The following is a 16,102-nucleotide window of genomic DNA, read 5'->3' on the forward strand; positions in this document are numbered from 1 at the left end:
ATTATGGGAGACAGTGTCAAAGGCTTTGCTGAAGTCCAGATAGACCACATCCACAGCCTTTCCCTCATCCATCAGGTGGGTCACCTGATCATAAAAGGAGATCAGGTTGGTCAAACAGGATCTGCCCCTCCTAAACCCATGTTGGCTGGGTCTGATCCCTTGTCCATCCTGTAGCTGTTGTGTGATTGCACACAGGATGATCTGCTCCATAACTCTGCCAGGCACCGAGGTCAGGCTGACAGGCCTGTAGTTACTAGGGTCAGCCTTGCATCCTTTTTTATGGATTGGGGTGATATTTGCCAACTTCTAATCATATGGGACCTCCCCAGTGAGCCAGGACCGTTGGAAGATGATGGAGAGCAGCTTGGCAAGCTCTTCTGCCAGCTCCCTCATTACCCTAGGATGTACATTAATAGTCTCAATGACACTGATGCACTTTCTTTTGTGCAGCAGACCCAGCTACACAAGACCTGGTTATTCTCTCTGTTCTCAAGAAATACTTTCATGTAGACCCACTTTGATGACTTGACGTTTGAGTCCCTCTTCTTACCTTACCTGTTCTACTTGTTGCTTTGATTTTTTTGTAGTATAAATTTTGTAAATAAATAAGGTGCTTGAGTATCTCAGTCCAAGCTTTGTTTCACTGGAATCAGTCTATGCTATACTATGCATAGTGACTATGAATTGCTTATGATATGTATTACAAATACAGCTTTCCATAAATACGTACAAATTCTTTGAGGATTTGTGCTGCACTGCTGTACTGCATAAATATTTTGAATAATTGTGTGAAGTATCTGTTGTTAGGAAAAATTAAGACAAAGGGAATAATTTTTTTTTTTTTCTTTGAGTTCAGGGCACTGCCAAACACATATATCAAGACTTCCACTGGCAAGAAATAGCAGTACATAAATGCTATATGTAGGTTAATATAAATAGTCTGGAATGTGGAGATCATGGACAGCAAGTTTAGTCTGAAAATGTCTTGGTACACTGAGTTGTTCTTACTTAAGGTTGAAGATTTGTTATCTATATATAAGCCATATGTTTGCTTAAGCTTTAAAATTTAAGTAAATAAAATTATACATTTCCAGTACAGCAGTAGTAGTCAGCATTTTCTTTTCTTCTTTGGCCATATTTGCTTCAGTGTGCAGGAAGACGACTAGGAGTCTAGGGAAAGCAATTTGCAGTTAAATTGGCATGGTTATGATTTCTGTAACAGTCTAAAGTGCATAGTTACAATTTTTATCAGATAAAAAACTTGCAGTAGTTTATTACAGAGAGTTCTCAATTCTTGAAGGAAATGCAAAGGTGTCCAAGTTTTTTCTTTGGAATATGAAAATTAAATAAATCAGTAAAAGAATATGAGATTATTGAAAACACTTTCTTTTCCAGGCGCCAGTTCTACAGATTCAGAGGGTGAAAGTTTAATTTTCAAATCAAAATCTGGAGCTATGCCACAGTAAGTGTGCAATGTAGTACCAATGTTGTGCAAATGGTCTTAATAAGGGACACTGGAAAGTCTTTCGTAGCTCAAGATCTGAATAAACATCTGGGGTACATTTGTGTATGTCTTGTCTTTTCTACTTCCCTCGTGTGATATAAATGTGTAGCATTTTAACTATAGATTGTATTAATGTGCTTATCCTGTCAGAGAAGTCTGGCCTTATGCTGACAAAAATTTTGTTGATATCAACTTTTCATATTCAGAAGTACCTTGAAGTTAACCAAGTCTTCATTAGTAATCACCTAATCCAATGTCTCCAAAGAAATATGTAGAGGACTACAATTAAAGAAACAAAATACATTTTAGTTAGTATCTTAAATCAGTACTTTTTATTGTACATGAAAGTGTAAATTAGCCAAAGATTTTGTTCTACTCAAGCTTCCCCCATTGTTAATCTTTTCAGTTGATAATGACATACTTAAATATGTAGAAAATATAAGGTGGCTTATGGATCCCAAACTAACACATTCTCATTTCATATCTTATAAAGTGGTTGCTGTTCTCTATTTTTCAGGGCCCAAAAGAAAACCACTTCTGTTTCCTTAACAATAGGAACTTCTACACCAAAATCTGGAGTGACCACAGCTGTAATTCAACCTATCTCTATGCCCAGTCAGCAGGTATTTTTAGACACAAATTTTTAAATTATTAAAAGTATTTCATATTTTCTTTTAAAATTTGTTACTCCTGAAAAACTGTCATTTTGAGGAATTATACTGTTGAACTATAAACTTACATTACTATATTAAGAATAATGATTTTTAAAAATTAAATATATATCCAGAGAATGGGACATGAAAGTAAATATAAATATGGATTCTTATACAGTGTGTATCAACATAGTATATGACTATCAGACAAATCTAGTGATGATGAAAATTACAGAGTTTATCACTTAATATTTCCAGTCTGAAAAGAATGTAATACAAACTAATGCCTAAAATACTTTTTAGCAAAAGTTTTAAATTTGTTATTAAATTTAATATTGCTGTCATTTCTCTGGGCCTTCTGGAGAAAAATAAATTTTACTATCTAGAAGTTAAATACAGAAAACCAATGTTCATTCATTTGTACTAAATTTTTAATGCCACTGTGGCTGACTTAGAGTTTTCATATAAATAATAAAATACAAGTAAAATAAAAATCTTGGTCAGTCTTTACATGGTAAATTCTTTTCCCTTCCTTAAACTATCCTTGATAAGCTTCTAGGTATCTGGATTTATTTATCACAGTATCAGTCAAGGTGAGTAGTATCAGGAGAGGCAAAAATGCTTCAATGCAGAGGATATACTTGAATGATATTAACAGGAGTCAAACTCTCAAAATACTTCCAGGCAAAGACAATTGGATACAAAAATCTCATTGGAAATATAGAAACCTTCAGAGCTTGCATTTTTATTTCAGAAATATTACAGGTGTGAAATAGTGATGTCACTCAAGTATTGTGGTAGAAAGAGAACACCATAATAAAACTGCACATGTGAGAGTTTGCATTATTGCATAGATATATGCAGGCCATATCACTGAAACTAGTATTCTTTCTATCTGATAGCATTGTTGCATTGCTTTGTAGGTTCAAAGCCCTACTTCATACCTACACCATCTGGATGGACCCAAGCCTATCTATTCTGCACCTATCTTTACAAAGGTATGTTTTCTCCATCATGATTTTTGTATCATATTCCTGTAGGCCAGAAGGAAATATCAACATTATATATCCTAATGCAGGAAGATTTGATAATGTTAGAAATTTTACAGTTTTCATTATCCTTTTCAGTATTAATGACTTCCTAAGAAAAAATTTCTTCACTGCAACAGTGATTTCTTATGCATTCTACCCTCTTAAAATCACTGACGGAATTACGTGAATATTCTGTGTGTGTCTTGTGCCTATGACTGTTCTCCATTGACAAATCTTTGTAAAATATAGCAAGGTAGGCACCAATTACATATCATAGTCATGATAAATCCTCATTCACAACAAGTTATCTAATCTACAGACAAGAACAAATAGCACAGGCTTTTTAACTTTGGTTTAGAAAAAAAAAATCCATGCAGGTATGTTAGATAAAAAACCAGTACTTTACTGGGGAGAATTGTAAAATGTAAGGTAAGAATGATAGAATCACTTAGGTTGAAAAATACCTTTAAGATCACCAAGTCCAACCATTAACCTAGCACTGCCAAGCCCACTGCTAAACCATCTCACTAAATGCCATATCTACAGTCTTTTAAATACCTCCAGAGATGGCGACTCAATCATTTCCCTGAGCAGCCTGATCCAGTGCTTGCCAAGCTTTTCAGTCAAAATTTTTTTTCCCAGTATCCAATCTAAACCTCCCATGGCACAGCTTGAGGACGTTTACTCTTGTCCTGTTGTTTGTTACTTGAGAGAAGAGGCCAACTCCCACCTCAATAGGGTCCGGTCAAGTCTCCTTTTCTCCTGGCTAAACAGCCCCAGCTCCCTCAGCTACTCCTCACAGGATTGGTGCTCTGAACCCTTCACCAGCTTCATTGCTCTTCTTTGAACACAATCCATCACATCAATGTTTTTCTTGCAGTGGTGAGCCCAAAACTGAACACAGGATTCAAGGTGCAGCCTCACCAGTGATGAGTAAAGGGACCAGTCATTTTCCTAGTTCTGCTGGTCCCACTATTTCTGATATGTGGACATTTTAGAAGGAAAATTTTTATTCAGTATTTCCCAGATAATTATTTAAGTCAATATTTATCTTCACAAATCAAACTTAGGAACTGGGAATTAAGTAGCAGCAAAAAGAAGGATGGCTTATTTTCCCCTCATCTATCAAATACAATTTCAGCTGAAAATATTATTTCATTGTGCCTCAAACCATCATTTCAATAGTGGTACTTTATTTTTTAATCACTATTTGCTGAACTCAAAATGAAAAATAGAAAGTATTTCTGGTTATTACTTCAGGAAAACATTTTTTTAAAAACTAGTATAGGATAGCAAATAGTTTTTCCTAGTGATAGGAGTAAGAGCAAGCAAGAGTAAGCCCAGCTTTCCACAACTGTCTAGCTTGGCTCTATCATATTCCTTTCTCATGTCAAGAAAGGTCTCATTCTTTCCCCTATAATTCTCCACCCATCCTGAAGGTACCACAGGAAAGTGAATAATGGAAGTGCAAGGCATTAGAAAATGCATTACTATAAGGTCAGGAGGTAGGCAACTTCCAAGTAAGGGAAACAGAAGAAATCTATCCCTCATCCAGAAACTGCCAAAGAAATCAAAACTCTGTTCTTTCTTGCTAATGCTGATATCTCTTATCCCTGAAATCCATTATTAACTGGCTTAAGCCAACTGGGACATACCAAACAACTGCAATGATCTGCTTGTGATAGTCTGAGGAATTAAATACTTCTACACCTGTTCTATTGTTGGTCTTATTAAAAATGTATTTCAAAATAACCTATTCAATAATTTTAACTATATACATGGTATATTAAATTTAATCAGAATGAAAGAAAATGTTTATTTCAAAAATGTAATGACACAATAAAATTAAGTTAAATTACAAAGGGAATAAAAGACTGGTTTTAAAAATAGAAATGCTCCTGGTTCATTTCAATTGTGATTGTTATATTTCAGGAGCTACAAAACTCCACAGCAACTGAGGGACGAGTTGTGGTATTGGAATGCAGAGTCAGAGGACTCCCTCCAATTCATGTTAAGTGGTTTCGACAGGGTGTTGAAATTCAAGATTCTCCAGACTTCAGAATTCTCCAAAAAAGTAAGGCAATGTCATTTTTTAACTTCAGTGAGCAACTGAGCACCACACAGATGCTCATTCACTCTCCCCTGGTGTCTTGGGGAAGTGAGCTGGAAAAGTAAAAGTGAGAAAATGCAGAGGTTGAGATAAAGACAGTTTAATGGGGAAAGCAAAAGCTGCACAAGCAAAGCAAAACAAGGAATCTGTTCACCCCTTCACACAGGCAGGCAGGTGTTCAGCCATCATCAGGAAAGAAAGGTTCCATCATGTGTAACAGTTACTTGGCAAGAGAAATGCCCTAACTACGAATGTTCCCCCTTCCTCCTTCTTCACCCAGTTCTTTATGCTGAGCATGATGCCATATGGTATGGAATATACCTTTCATCAGTGCAGGTCTTTGTCCTGGCTGTGTCCCCTCCAAACTTCTTGTTCATTCCCAGTCTGCTCACTACTGGGGAGGTACAAGAAGCAGAAAAGGCCTTTACAACAAAAACATCTTTCAATTATCAATGCTATTTTAAGCACAGATCCAAAATATGACACCATAACAACTACTGTGAAGAAAATTAACTCTATCCCAGCCCAAACCAGCACATTCTTCACCCCTTATTCCATACCATTTGCACCATGTCCAGATCCCACACTACCCAGTAGATTCTCATTAATCATCACCCCACTTCCCATCCTTTGGTGTAATACACAGATACCATTAGCATAGATTGCGCATTACTCCTGTAAAATTTCCCAAGACATACACTGAGTTCATTTAGTCCATGACTTTGGGCTCCATCTGTTGAGGTGATTCCTCAGAACAGGACAGGTGGTGTGTTGCACAGGGTTACTGGGAACCAAAGCAAGCCCAGGTCAGGTCACTGCTGCCCCTGCACTGCTTCTTGTGAGGGCTTCTACTCCACTAGTTCATCTGGCTCCTGGTATGGTCATTCCTATGCTGTACATCTCAAATCACAAGTTACAACAATTTAAAGGTATTTCCATTACAGTCTTCTACCTTGGTCCCATTGGGCCAGACCACTGGGCTTAACATTGCAATTAACTCCTCCCCTTATTCCTAGCCTGGCTAGATATAAGAGGTTCTGACTGTTTTCACATCTGGGCAGTCAATGCCAGATGTACTGCACACCTCCCCAAGTGAAAGCAACTTGGCCTGCACTCTGCTGCCAAAGGGATTGAAAACAACGCATTAGTGATACCTATTTTGGCATACCACTTGTCTGCCTTTGACTCCAGTTCATACTGAAGTTCTAGCACATCTGGCATGGCTGGACTCAGCCAAAACCGGCACTGGCAATAATCAGAAGTGGCTATCTTTGATACAAGGTGGAGAAAGATCATTAGTCTTTCAGGATTCAGTTTTGGATAGAGTCCTTTCTTCTTCCCATTTCAGTGCTAATGGCTAGAAGTAATAATTGAACTAGTGCATTGACAGACGATTTAAATCTCCTTGATTTCATAACGTGTCTGCACAGTTATGTACTTATTTACAGTATTTTGGTATAATATGTTCAGTATACTGATGTTTATTGATGTAATCTCTAATATAATTTTTCTTATTTCTTTCCCCTTCCTGTGATGTGGTGTGATATACAGAGCCACGATCTGCAACAGAACCTGGTAAGAATTATATGAAAAAATAATTTCTTTATTCACTAGCTCTTTGAGTTTGTACTGAAGCCATAAATAGAAAAGTGTATTTGCCGAACATTGGTAAAATGAAACCCCCTTGAAGACAATGCTACTTTATCACACCTTCCATACTGTACTCTGTCCTTTACATCAATTCCTTTATTAGTTAAACAGTAAATTCCTTTTAGACCAGTAAGGAGAGTCTCACAGCTTAAATTCTGAAGCAAACTTCTTTCTCAGAAAACAAGCAATTTGCATGTACTGAGGAAAAAGAACAAGTCCCACAAAATTCCATTGCCCAAATTATAAGAATTTCATGACAGATGTGAAGTGTTTTAAATGCAAGTAAAATATGATCCTGAAAAAAAACACCCCTACACCTCAACATTGAATTTTTCTAGCCTATTCACATGATAAAAGTCCTAGATTTCAGCAAGTAAAAATTATTCTTCCAGATACAGGTGTTCTCTGCTTCATTTTCCCGTTACACATCATTATATGCTGAGGTAATTTCTTGAATAGTAAGTGGATGCTAAAAGAATGACAATGTTGTTTCTTTAATATTTCTAAGTCAAACAACATGTAGAAGACAGCGATATGGTCTAAACCTTGCTTTAAGAGGGTGGCCAGTTGTGCTTGAATACTCTTGAATTTGGAGACAGTTTTAACTACAAAGTTGAAAAAAACAGAGAAGTTTTCTGTCTAGGATCTGGGTATTTCCGAAGAGCGTCTCTGAACTGAAGGACTTTAGCAATGGGGAGATGTTTTATACTCTGAAGCGTTGTATTGGCAGGCAGTACAGACTTAGTAGCTGAATGATATTTGTAAAGTAGCACTATGAGCATATAGACTAGGAAAAAGCAGTGAAGGGTTAAATCTAGGAAAAGTGCAGCTTTCCTTTAGTTTTCATGGAAATGAGATGAGGGAAAGGGGAAAAGTTTCTTTTCTTTGTCAGTTATTCACTCATTTTCTTACAAAATTGTTATATACCTGTTTTACCTCATGTCCATTAATACATATACATTACACACACACATGCTGTATCCTAACTGTTAATACTGATTAGTCATGGCAACATGGTGCAACATCATCACCTCAAGTAATACCTGATGCCCTGAGTTCATGTGACTGAATGATTTGATTTATGGAGGATTGAAATGTGAGCCATGTGAAGGAAAGAAGAGTGTTGGAAAACACTAGTATATCTAGGTCACTCTTACTAGGAGCTTCTTTTCTACAAAGTCACTTGAACTGCATTCACTTCGTCCTTTAACATGACAGATAGTATCTGAAAGGACTGAAAATTTACAGAAAAATTTCTAAGAAGTATAAATTTACTAGCATATCTTAGGGTTTTTCTTTTTAATATCCAATTTAAAACTGTTCTGTCAAAACTCACAGTTATGAATACTGTTTGCTTAGTTTTGGTAATTTTTTTCCCCCTCTTCACCCTTTTTAGTCAATATAAGTTGCATAATGCTAGGTGAATGGAGCAGGTTGACCCTGGTCAGATTCCAGGGACTCACTAAAGTCGTTTTCTCACTCTCCCCCTGCAACTAGACAGAGGAGAGAGAAAAAAAAAAAAAAAAAATCAACCAGGTAAGGATTTCTGAGTGGAGATAAGAGCTGGGAGAGGTCACTTACTGATTACCTTCACAGGCAAAACAGTCTCGAAGTGGGGATAGTATTTAAATTTATTACTAACAAGATAAGACTTAAATTTATTGCTAACAGGGTAAGAGCCAAAGAGTGAGAAATAGTCTTAAAAACACCTTTCCCCCACCCCTCCTTCCTTCCATATTCTCCCTCCTCCCCCCCATGAGGAATGAGGAATGGGGGTTACAGTCAGTTGTTGTTTCTGCCACTGCTCAGGAGAGGAGTCCTTCCCCTTCTCCCATGGGGCCCCTCCCATGGGAGACAGTCCTTGATGGATTTCTCCAACATGAGTCCATCCCTCGGGCAGCAGTTCTTCCCAATCTGCTGTCCCATGGGTCACTCCTCCATGGGGTGCAGCCCTTCATGGATGAGCTGTACTGATGTGGGTCCCCCACAGGGCCACGAGTCCTACCCAGGAAAAAACCTGCTCCAGCATGGGTTTCCCTCTCCACAGGCCACAGGTCTGTCTCCTGCAGGACCTGCTGCTTCTAGGCCTCCAAAGCGGTAACAGCCTCCTTTGGATATCCATCCTGCTCCAGCATGGGCTCCTCCATGGGCTGCAGGGGGTCTCTGCATCTCAATGGTCCTCCGTGGGCTGCAGGGGGGGACAGCTGCCCCACCATGGTCTGCACCACAGGCTGCAGGGGCCACAGCTCTGAGTCCTCCCTCTGCTTCCGTGGGGTCCTTCCTCCTCCTTCTTCTCCTGCACTGACCTTGGTGTTTATGTTGTTATTCCCATGTTCTCACTCTGCTCTTCCCTGGCTGGAATTTCTTCTGTGCAACGCTCCTCTGTTTTAAATACGTTATCACAGAGGTGTTACTATTACTCCTGATTGGCTTGGCCTTGGCCAGCAGCAGGACGTCCGTTTTGCAGCCGTCTATCGTTGGCTCCATGGGACAGGGGAAGCTTCTGGCAGCTTCTAACAGAAGCCACCCCTGTAGCGCATCCCCCCCCCCCCCCCCAAACCAGCCACAGAAACCTACAACAGTCAAGTAAAGATTTTAGAGTAGGAATGCGGTGTTATCTAGTAGAAAGGAGAAGCACTGTTGTGCTAGAAACAAAAGATTCAAATTCATTTGTGTGAATAGTTAAGTACAAAGGAAACCATATATTATGCTTCTTGCTAGCTGATGTTTTTTGGTGGATAACTAAGTAATTTTCATGATGTTAGTTGCAAGGTTTGCATAGCCTATATGACAGACACTGCTGAGGAAGAAGTAAGAATATTCATGTTTGGTCACAAAACTATCAACTTCTTTCATACCTACTACCCACAACAGGAAATAGAAGGTGAGATTCTGAATCCCAGAATGTCATCGCTTTGCCAGCCCTCTCACCTACCTGCAGTATCAAGTTCATAGTGCTGAATATTCTCCCCATTTTTGGTTAGCTTGCAGACCCTGGGAGAAGATAACTGAAGCCTTTTAGAGAGTACTAGGGAGTGGATTCTTACATAAAAGGTACATTTCTTGACTTTTCCCAAGTACAGAAAAGTTATTTAATATCAAAGTATCTCATACCATTATTAAAGTAGGCGTCATGGCAAGAACAGGAAGGCACCTCAAAACACTGTTTTGGTATCTGTATTGTTGCAGTTTAATAGACATAACTGTAGTGGATAACTGACAGCAGTCTGACTGGTTTGTTGTTGGATTTTTCTTTTTTTTTTCATGCTTGTAATTACATCGCAACATATATTTATGAGCACCTTCCTGCTACCCAAAATGTATGAAAGAATTTCAGTTTGATACTTTGTTCTCCCTGGATGCATTGAGCTAAGTACTATCCCTTAAGATTTATGCAATTATCTACTAAGCCCTATTGAATAAAGGGCAGTGTCTTACTCACTACCAAAATTAATGACAGTACACTTATTGGCTTATTTGCATAGGAATTGACACTGTGCATGCAAAGGGAATGTAAATAAAGTTTGGGCAAAATGTAAATATTTCCTTTTGGCATAAATAATCCGAAATGTTTTGTATATTAGTAGTAATACTGGTAAGAAGTAACACTGGTTTTTAGGACATCATGAAAAATCTTAAAATTTCTACAACAGGAAGCTGGCTGTGGGTATCAGAAACGTAATAGGTACAGCACTGGTTTGTGATGTAATTCATACTCTCAGGAGCCAGACTAAACAAAGCATGCAGAGGAAATGGTTCATAAGCAAACACACAACTGCAGACAGTGAATACGTGTGCAAGTTGTTAGGGAAAAGTGTGCATGCTAGATAAGTATTCAAAATTTTGAAAGACAGACATTTTTCTAAAAATTTTTCCAACACATCAGCATCCAGAGAATTTTACGTAAATTGTAACAACTTGTAGTGTGACTTTAACTGCAGGTTGTCAACCTAAGTCCAACCATCAATAAACACTGTATAGCACTCAATAACATCAGCTATCCTTTGATAGGTCAGTATTAATGATTTAAAAGGAAAATGTTCCATGAACTCATACAGGTAAGAAATTAAGAAACAAGCGGGGTTTTTTGGCTACCCTTTTTTTTTTTTTGGTACATTCTATCTACTCTAATGTGTTTTGCACTCCTTTTTCTGTCTAGACAGAAATCAGTTTGCATCACAAATCTCTGCAGACTGCTTTATGAATTAATAGCTAGTCAGATTACTCAAAGCCAACATCACAACATCACAGTTTGTCAAAGTACCTGCTCTTTACTTCTTTCTTGGATATTTTGACTTTATACTGATTGAATCCTTCAAAGGCTGCCTGAGAATGAAAAATCCCATGGAATCACTTGCCAGCTGTTGATATTTTGACCATTACTCAGCTGTCTGCAGACAGCCACAAACCGTATTGAATTACATTAGAACGATTGTCTAATGGCATGTAAGAAGAAAACTATATGAAGTAATTTTGCTTAAATTGCCAGGGAATTGCCACATATACATGCTTTTTTTCCTTAAGCAGAATACTGTGTATGTTCAACAAAGAAAATAATCTTTCTAGTAGCTCATGAAATTCAAAACATGGTAACTTGCATTTGCATCCTTGCATATTTTAGTGGAAACAAAAGAATCTGTCTCCCTCTTTCACTGCTGAGGAGCAAAGGGCTTGCAGAGAACAATCTCCAATGAGCCATATCTCAAGATGCCAAATGAAGAGAAAAACTGAAAATATGCTAAAATTCTCCTTCACTAAAGGTGGCTTTGGATCAACTTATATGCTATTGCTTGTCAATTACATTTTCCATTGTACTCTGCACTCCCAGGACACCTCTAGGATTCTAGTCCTGTCAGTGACCTCATCTTAAGTCTGACTGCTACGACTGTCTTTGCTTGTTAATGCTTCCAAATTTGAAGCAAAGATCTGATCTTTTCATACGATGTGATTTAAAAAAATAAATTGTTATTCCTCTCCAATTGTAAACATTTAAAGCTTATTGGAGCACATTAATCATCACAGTTATGTTGCTGAATACCTTGATTTCAGCTTTGACATATACACCTGATTTGCTTGCTTAGGCATCTACAGCATCATAACTGCCTTAGTGTAGGCTTTAACATAAACTTTTCCTCAACACTGATAAATGACCTAATTTCTCCTCAAACCTGAACACTGCTTTAGGGGTTAAAGTCTGTGTTACCATAACAGTATTCCTATTTACTGTAGCCAAACTGGCTAGATAGCTGACATCCTGGTTATTGATTACATATATGGTAACCTAGGCTCTATACCCTAAAACTACATTGCATTGCATTGTTCACAATCAAATTTGCTGTTGCTCCATTTTCTTCTCAGTATTTGCCAAGTGATGTTTAAGATATTATCAAACATGGTCAGTTTTGTGCATCTTCTAAAAACTTTATTCTTCATTCCTTGAGTGGCATAAAGCCTGTTAAGTAAGCCAGAACTGTTGCCTGACTGGGTAAAGGTGTATGCAATAGTGATCATCAGAAATAGGTTCATTGAATACATTTTTTCAATATGTTATTGCAAGTTGAGGCATCTACAGATCTGCTATACTACTATTTATAGTATATATACTTGCATATTCAGTTCTTCTCTGTTTTCATTTCCCCATTCTCTTTATATAAAAGATACACAGATACCTAGATGAGGAGTTACCTGATGGGCATATTGCTTTGCCATTAAACTGCACCTAAGGGCTTGGGGAATACAAGGAAGAATAAGAGACAAGTTGTCTACAAGTTGGCAGAGCTGTGTTTTGTTGGCTTTTTACCAGGAAACCACCACTGTGACTCCCCACTGTCTCTGTGTATCAGAAAACTTACGGCTTTTAACCTACATCTATGAAAATAGCTCTGTTCATTGCATAGTGATGAACAACTACTAACAAAAGACCAAATTTATTTCCCCAAACTGTATGTGCATTACAGCAGAGGAAGCTAATGGTCACATTTGGAGATGAAGTTGCAGATGTAAGAACTACTCTACCTTTAATGTAATACAAAGAAACATTCTGAGTAAACCCATTACCAGTGATGAAATTTGTTAAAATGCAACAGTTTTCTCTCTTAACAAAGTTTATTCTTCCTCATGGGCTCGTGAACCACAAAGGGAAAGAATTGCTCTGTAAAATGTAATCTTTCTTTCTAAATGACTGACAGAACAGTCAAGTACTTGCATGCCTAAGCATTTTACATGTTTCAGTGAACAAACTGCTTTTGTATTCATTTAGTCAAGTGTTAAATATGTTTTAGGGCCCTGAGAACAGCATTTCAGAGCTGCTTTCTGGAACACATTTCTGTGATGAAATTATTTGTCAGCTGATGATTGCCAGGAAGTAGAACAGACATTATTTACTTCAAATCTTCAGATTCTACTTAGCACAGTAACAGAAAGAAAAGTAATTACATAAGTCAGGATATAAAGCTAGAAAAGTACTCCGAGCACTATGCATCCAGAGTGTGTTAAGGAAATCTTTAAAGAACTTTTCTTTTGCCAAATTAGTATTTTATTCCTATGGTTTCCATAGAAGTAAGCCTTTTAGCAAGGACCTGGAGGTCCTTGAGTCTTGGTTTAGAGGAGGAAAATTGATTAAGAAGAGGCAATATGTTGTTCACACATGCTTTTTACCCAAGCTGCCTTTTGATTTGTTCTTACGTTTATTATGTTTTCAGTTTAGACAGTTTTCTTATGATTGATAACAAATCTGTTGCAGTTTGCTCATCTGGATGAAAAGACTGGATTTTAAACTCTGATGATTTCCATCATTAATTTACTTTCAAAATTTTTTTACAAAGATAGCTGCAATTTACTGTGTATAATTTTAAAATATACCTACTTGAAAAAAGCACATAATTGTAGAATCCATTAGAATTCTTTTATCAGTGAAGAGTGAAGATTATCTCTTCTCATGTTATCATTTTGCATACTTAAAAAACCGGAAGAGTGTTATGCGTTAATTAGCTCTGCTGTTTGGAAAATGGGAATTCTGCTGGTTCCTGTGTTTTACAGTGCCTTTGCCCTCATTCAAAGAGCAGTTTTCAGCTTGGTGGGGTGATCTTCTTCTGCAGTTCTGAAGTACCCAGCTTTCAGAATTCTGCTGTTAAATGAACAGGAAACTAGTATGCTGTGTGTATCAGATTGCATCCCCAGAGTCAGTTCAGTCCAGGAGCAAACACGTCTGGTTAACAATACAGCTTCAACTGCTTATGACACACCAAGACTAAAAAAAGCTGATCTCAGTAGTTCAAAAACTAGCTTGTGTTACCCATTACTTTCCTGATAAGACCTTTCATGAGTCATTAATCTTCATCTGGGCCAGATAAGATCCAACGTGCTACAGTATTACCAGACATGCCTCTTGCAGCTACACAGAAAAGTCTGATCTGTGTTGCCAAAAAAAAAAAAAAAAAAAAAAAAAAAAAAAAAAAAAAAAAAAAAAAAAAAAAAGGCATGTTCTGAAAAACAACTCTGTGCCAAATATTTAGTCAGTCATTCATTTTTAGCCCATTTCCAGTACAGGAAGTTTTTTGATATATTGTCATTTATAATTGGAAAAATTTCATAACTTTTTTTAAACTGTCTGAATGAGATGGTTGTTCATCATTACACACACACACACAAAAGGCACTATTTGAGAATGTTTTCCTTATTTGAACTGTAAGAAGTAAGTTGACCTTACTGAAGCTCCTCTACAGAATGATTTTCATGTGGAAGTTATTAGATTCTGAAATATTTTTTCTCACTTCCCAGTTTGCTTTTATTATCTGATTTTGTGATAATATGCGGGATTGTGTGTGTAAATGTTCAAATTGCAAAATGCCCTTTTCTGGTTTTTTTTAAGTAAACTGAATGCTATAAAACTTCCCTGCTTTGGTTTTGAGACTAGAAAATCAACATAAGCAAAAAAACTCCTAATTAATTAAGGGAACACACAATGTAGCATTGTCCAGGTATAAAATTCTCTTAGTATGATGTGTTAATAGTAGGATTAACTAGATTAGCTACACTGTAAATTTTTTTAAAAATTAGAGTACCATTAGAAGTAGAGATAAAATAAAGTGACTTCTTTAAAGACAATGGAAAAAAATATGCCTAAATAATTGTGCCCATTATAAATTGATAGAATTGATGTAGAAAACATTACTGTGAGACCCAACCTAATATCGTCCACACAACTTTTCTGGCAGAGGCCCTGGTATAATCAAAGCATATACTATGGCTTATCAAAGGAGAAATAACAGATTTCAGGCAGCTACAGAATGTGTCTGTGTCACAGCATTCTGAAGAGTTTCTAGGAATGCTGTTTTGTACTGTGTTTTCCATTTATCCATTCTCACTTCTGTGCAGACAGAGATAGAAATTATTTTCCCAAACCCTGAATAAGAGGAATATTTATACATCTGGAGTTTTTCGTTCTGGTTAGTCTATACAGAAGAGTTAATTGGAAGTGTTGATAAAATACTTTCTGGTTTTACTGAGACTGGAACTTGATCTGAAAAGTTGTATTAAACCGAGAAAAAGAAAGAATTGTGTGACATTTGTACTGGTGGAGGTATTTAGAGACACAGAATGAGCTTGCAAGGATTAATTACTTATGGAAACCACTACGTTGATTTGTATTAATTAGTACTACCGTGCCTAAAAATGAAGATATTAAGTGTGTAAAATTACTGCACAGGCTCGTGACTGCAAAATTACTATTCAAGACAGTTTTAAAAACTTAGCTTGATTAATGTACTTGTTTCAGACACAAAGTGATTTTCCTTACAGCCATTTATTTTGGAAGCTCTCCTGCAGTTCTCCCAGCATTTCCTTGTAAAAGGAGCGCTTTCTGGTGTCCTTTTAACATGCAATGCAAAAATATTACATGTTATTTTAAAAAGCTTATGATGCCCTTTATTCTTCTCTTTATTTCCAGAAGAGATATGTACCCTTGTAATAGCAGAAACTTTTCCTGAAGATTCGGGAATTTTCACATGCACGGCAACAAATGAACATGGGTCAGTAACAAGCAGTGCACAACTAGTAGTCTGCTCAGGTATGTGATGAAGGGAAAGAGGAGTTTTTAATCAGAAATAGTACATAATTAATTTACTTGTGAAGTTATCAATCTGCTTTCCTTGTG

The 16,102-nt window shown here is 37.1% G+C and overlaps 1 protein-coding gene across 2 annotated transcripts in view; it reads left to right on the forward strand.

Moving 5' to 3' along the window:
• PALLD (palladin, cytoskeletal associated protein) overlaps positions 1-16,102 on the forward strand; it is a 200,921-nt gene that overhangs the window by 72,873 nt on the left and 111,946 nt on the right. For both annotated transcript variants that reach the window (XM_027898507.1, XM_027898508.1), the window contains 6 exons: positions 1,396-1,462; positions 2,022-2,127; positions 3,081-3,155; positions 5,121-5,262; positions 6,850-6,873; positions 15,896-16,015. In XM_027898507.1, the coding sequence (XP_027754308.1) occupies positions 1,396-1,462; positions 2,022-2,127; positions 3,081-3,155; positions 5,121-5,262; positions 6,850-6,873; positions 15,896-16,015 (534 nt within the window). The remainder of the gene's footprint in view (positions 1-1,395; positions 1,463-2,021; positions 2,128-3,080; positions 3,156-5,120; positions 5,263-6,849; positions 6,874-15,895; positions 16,016-16,102) is intronic.

Source organism: Empidonax traillii, unplaced genomic scaffold (assembly GCF_003031625.1).
Source record: "Empidonax traillii isolate 1590-97213 ecotype Southwest subspecies unplaced genomic scaffold, ASM303162v1 scaffold600:size394560, whole genome shotgun sequence".
In the NCBI taxonomy this organism is placed as follows: Eukaryota; Metazoa; Chordata; class Aves; order Passeriformes; family Tyrannidae; genus Empidonax; species Empidonax traillii.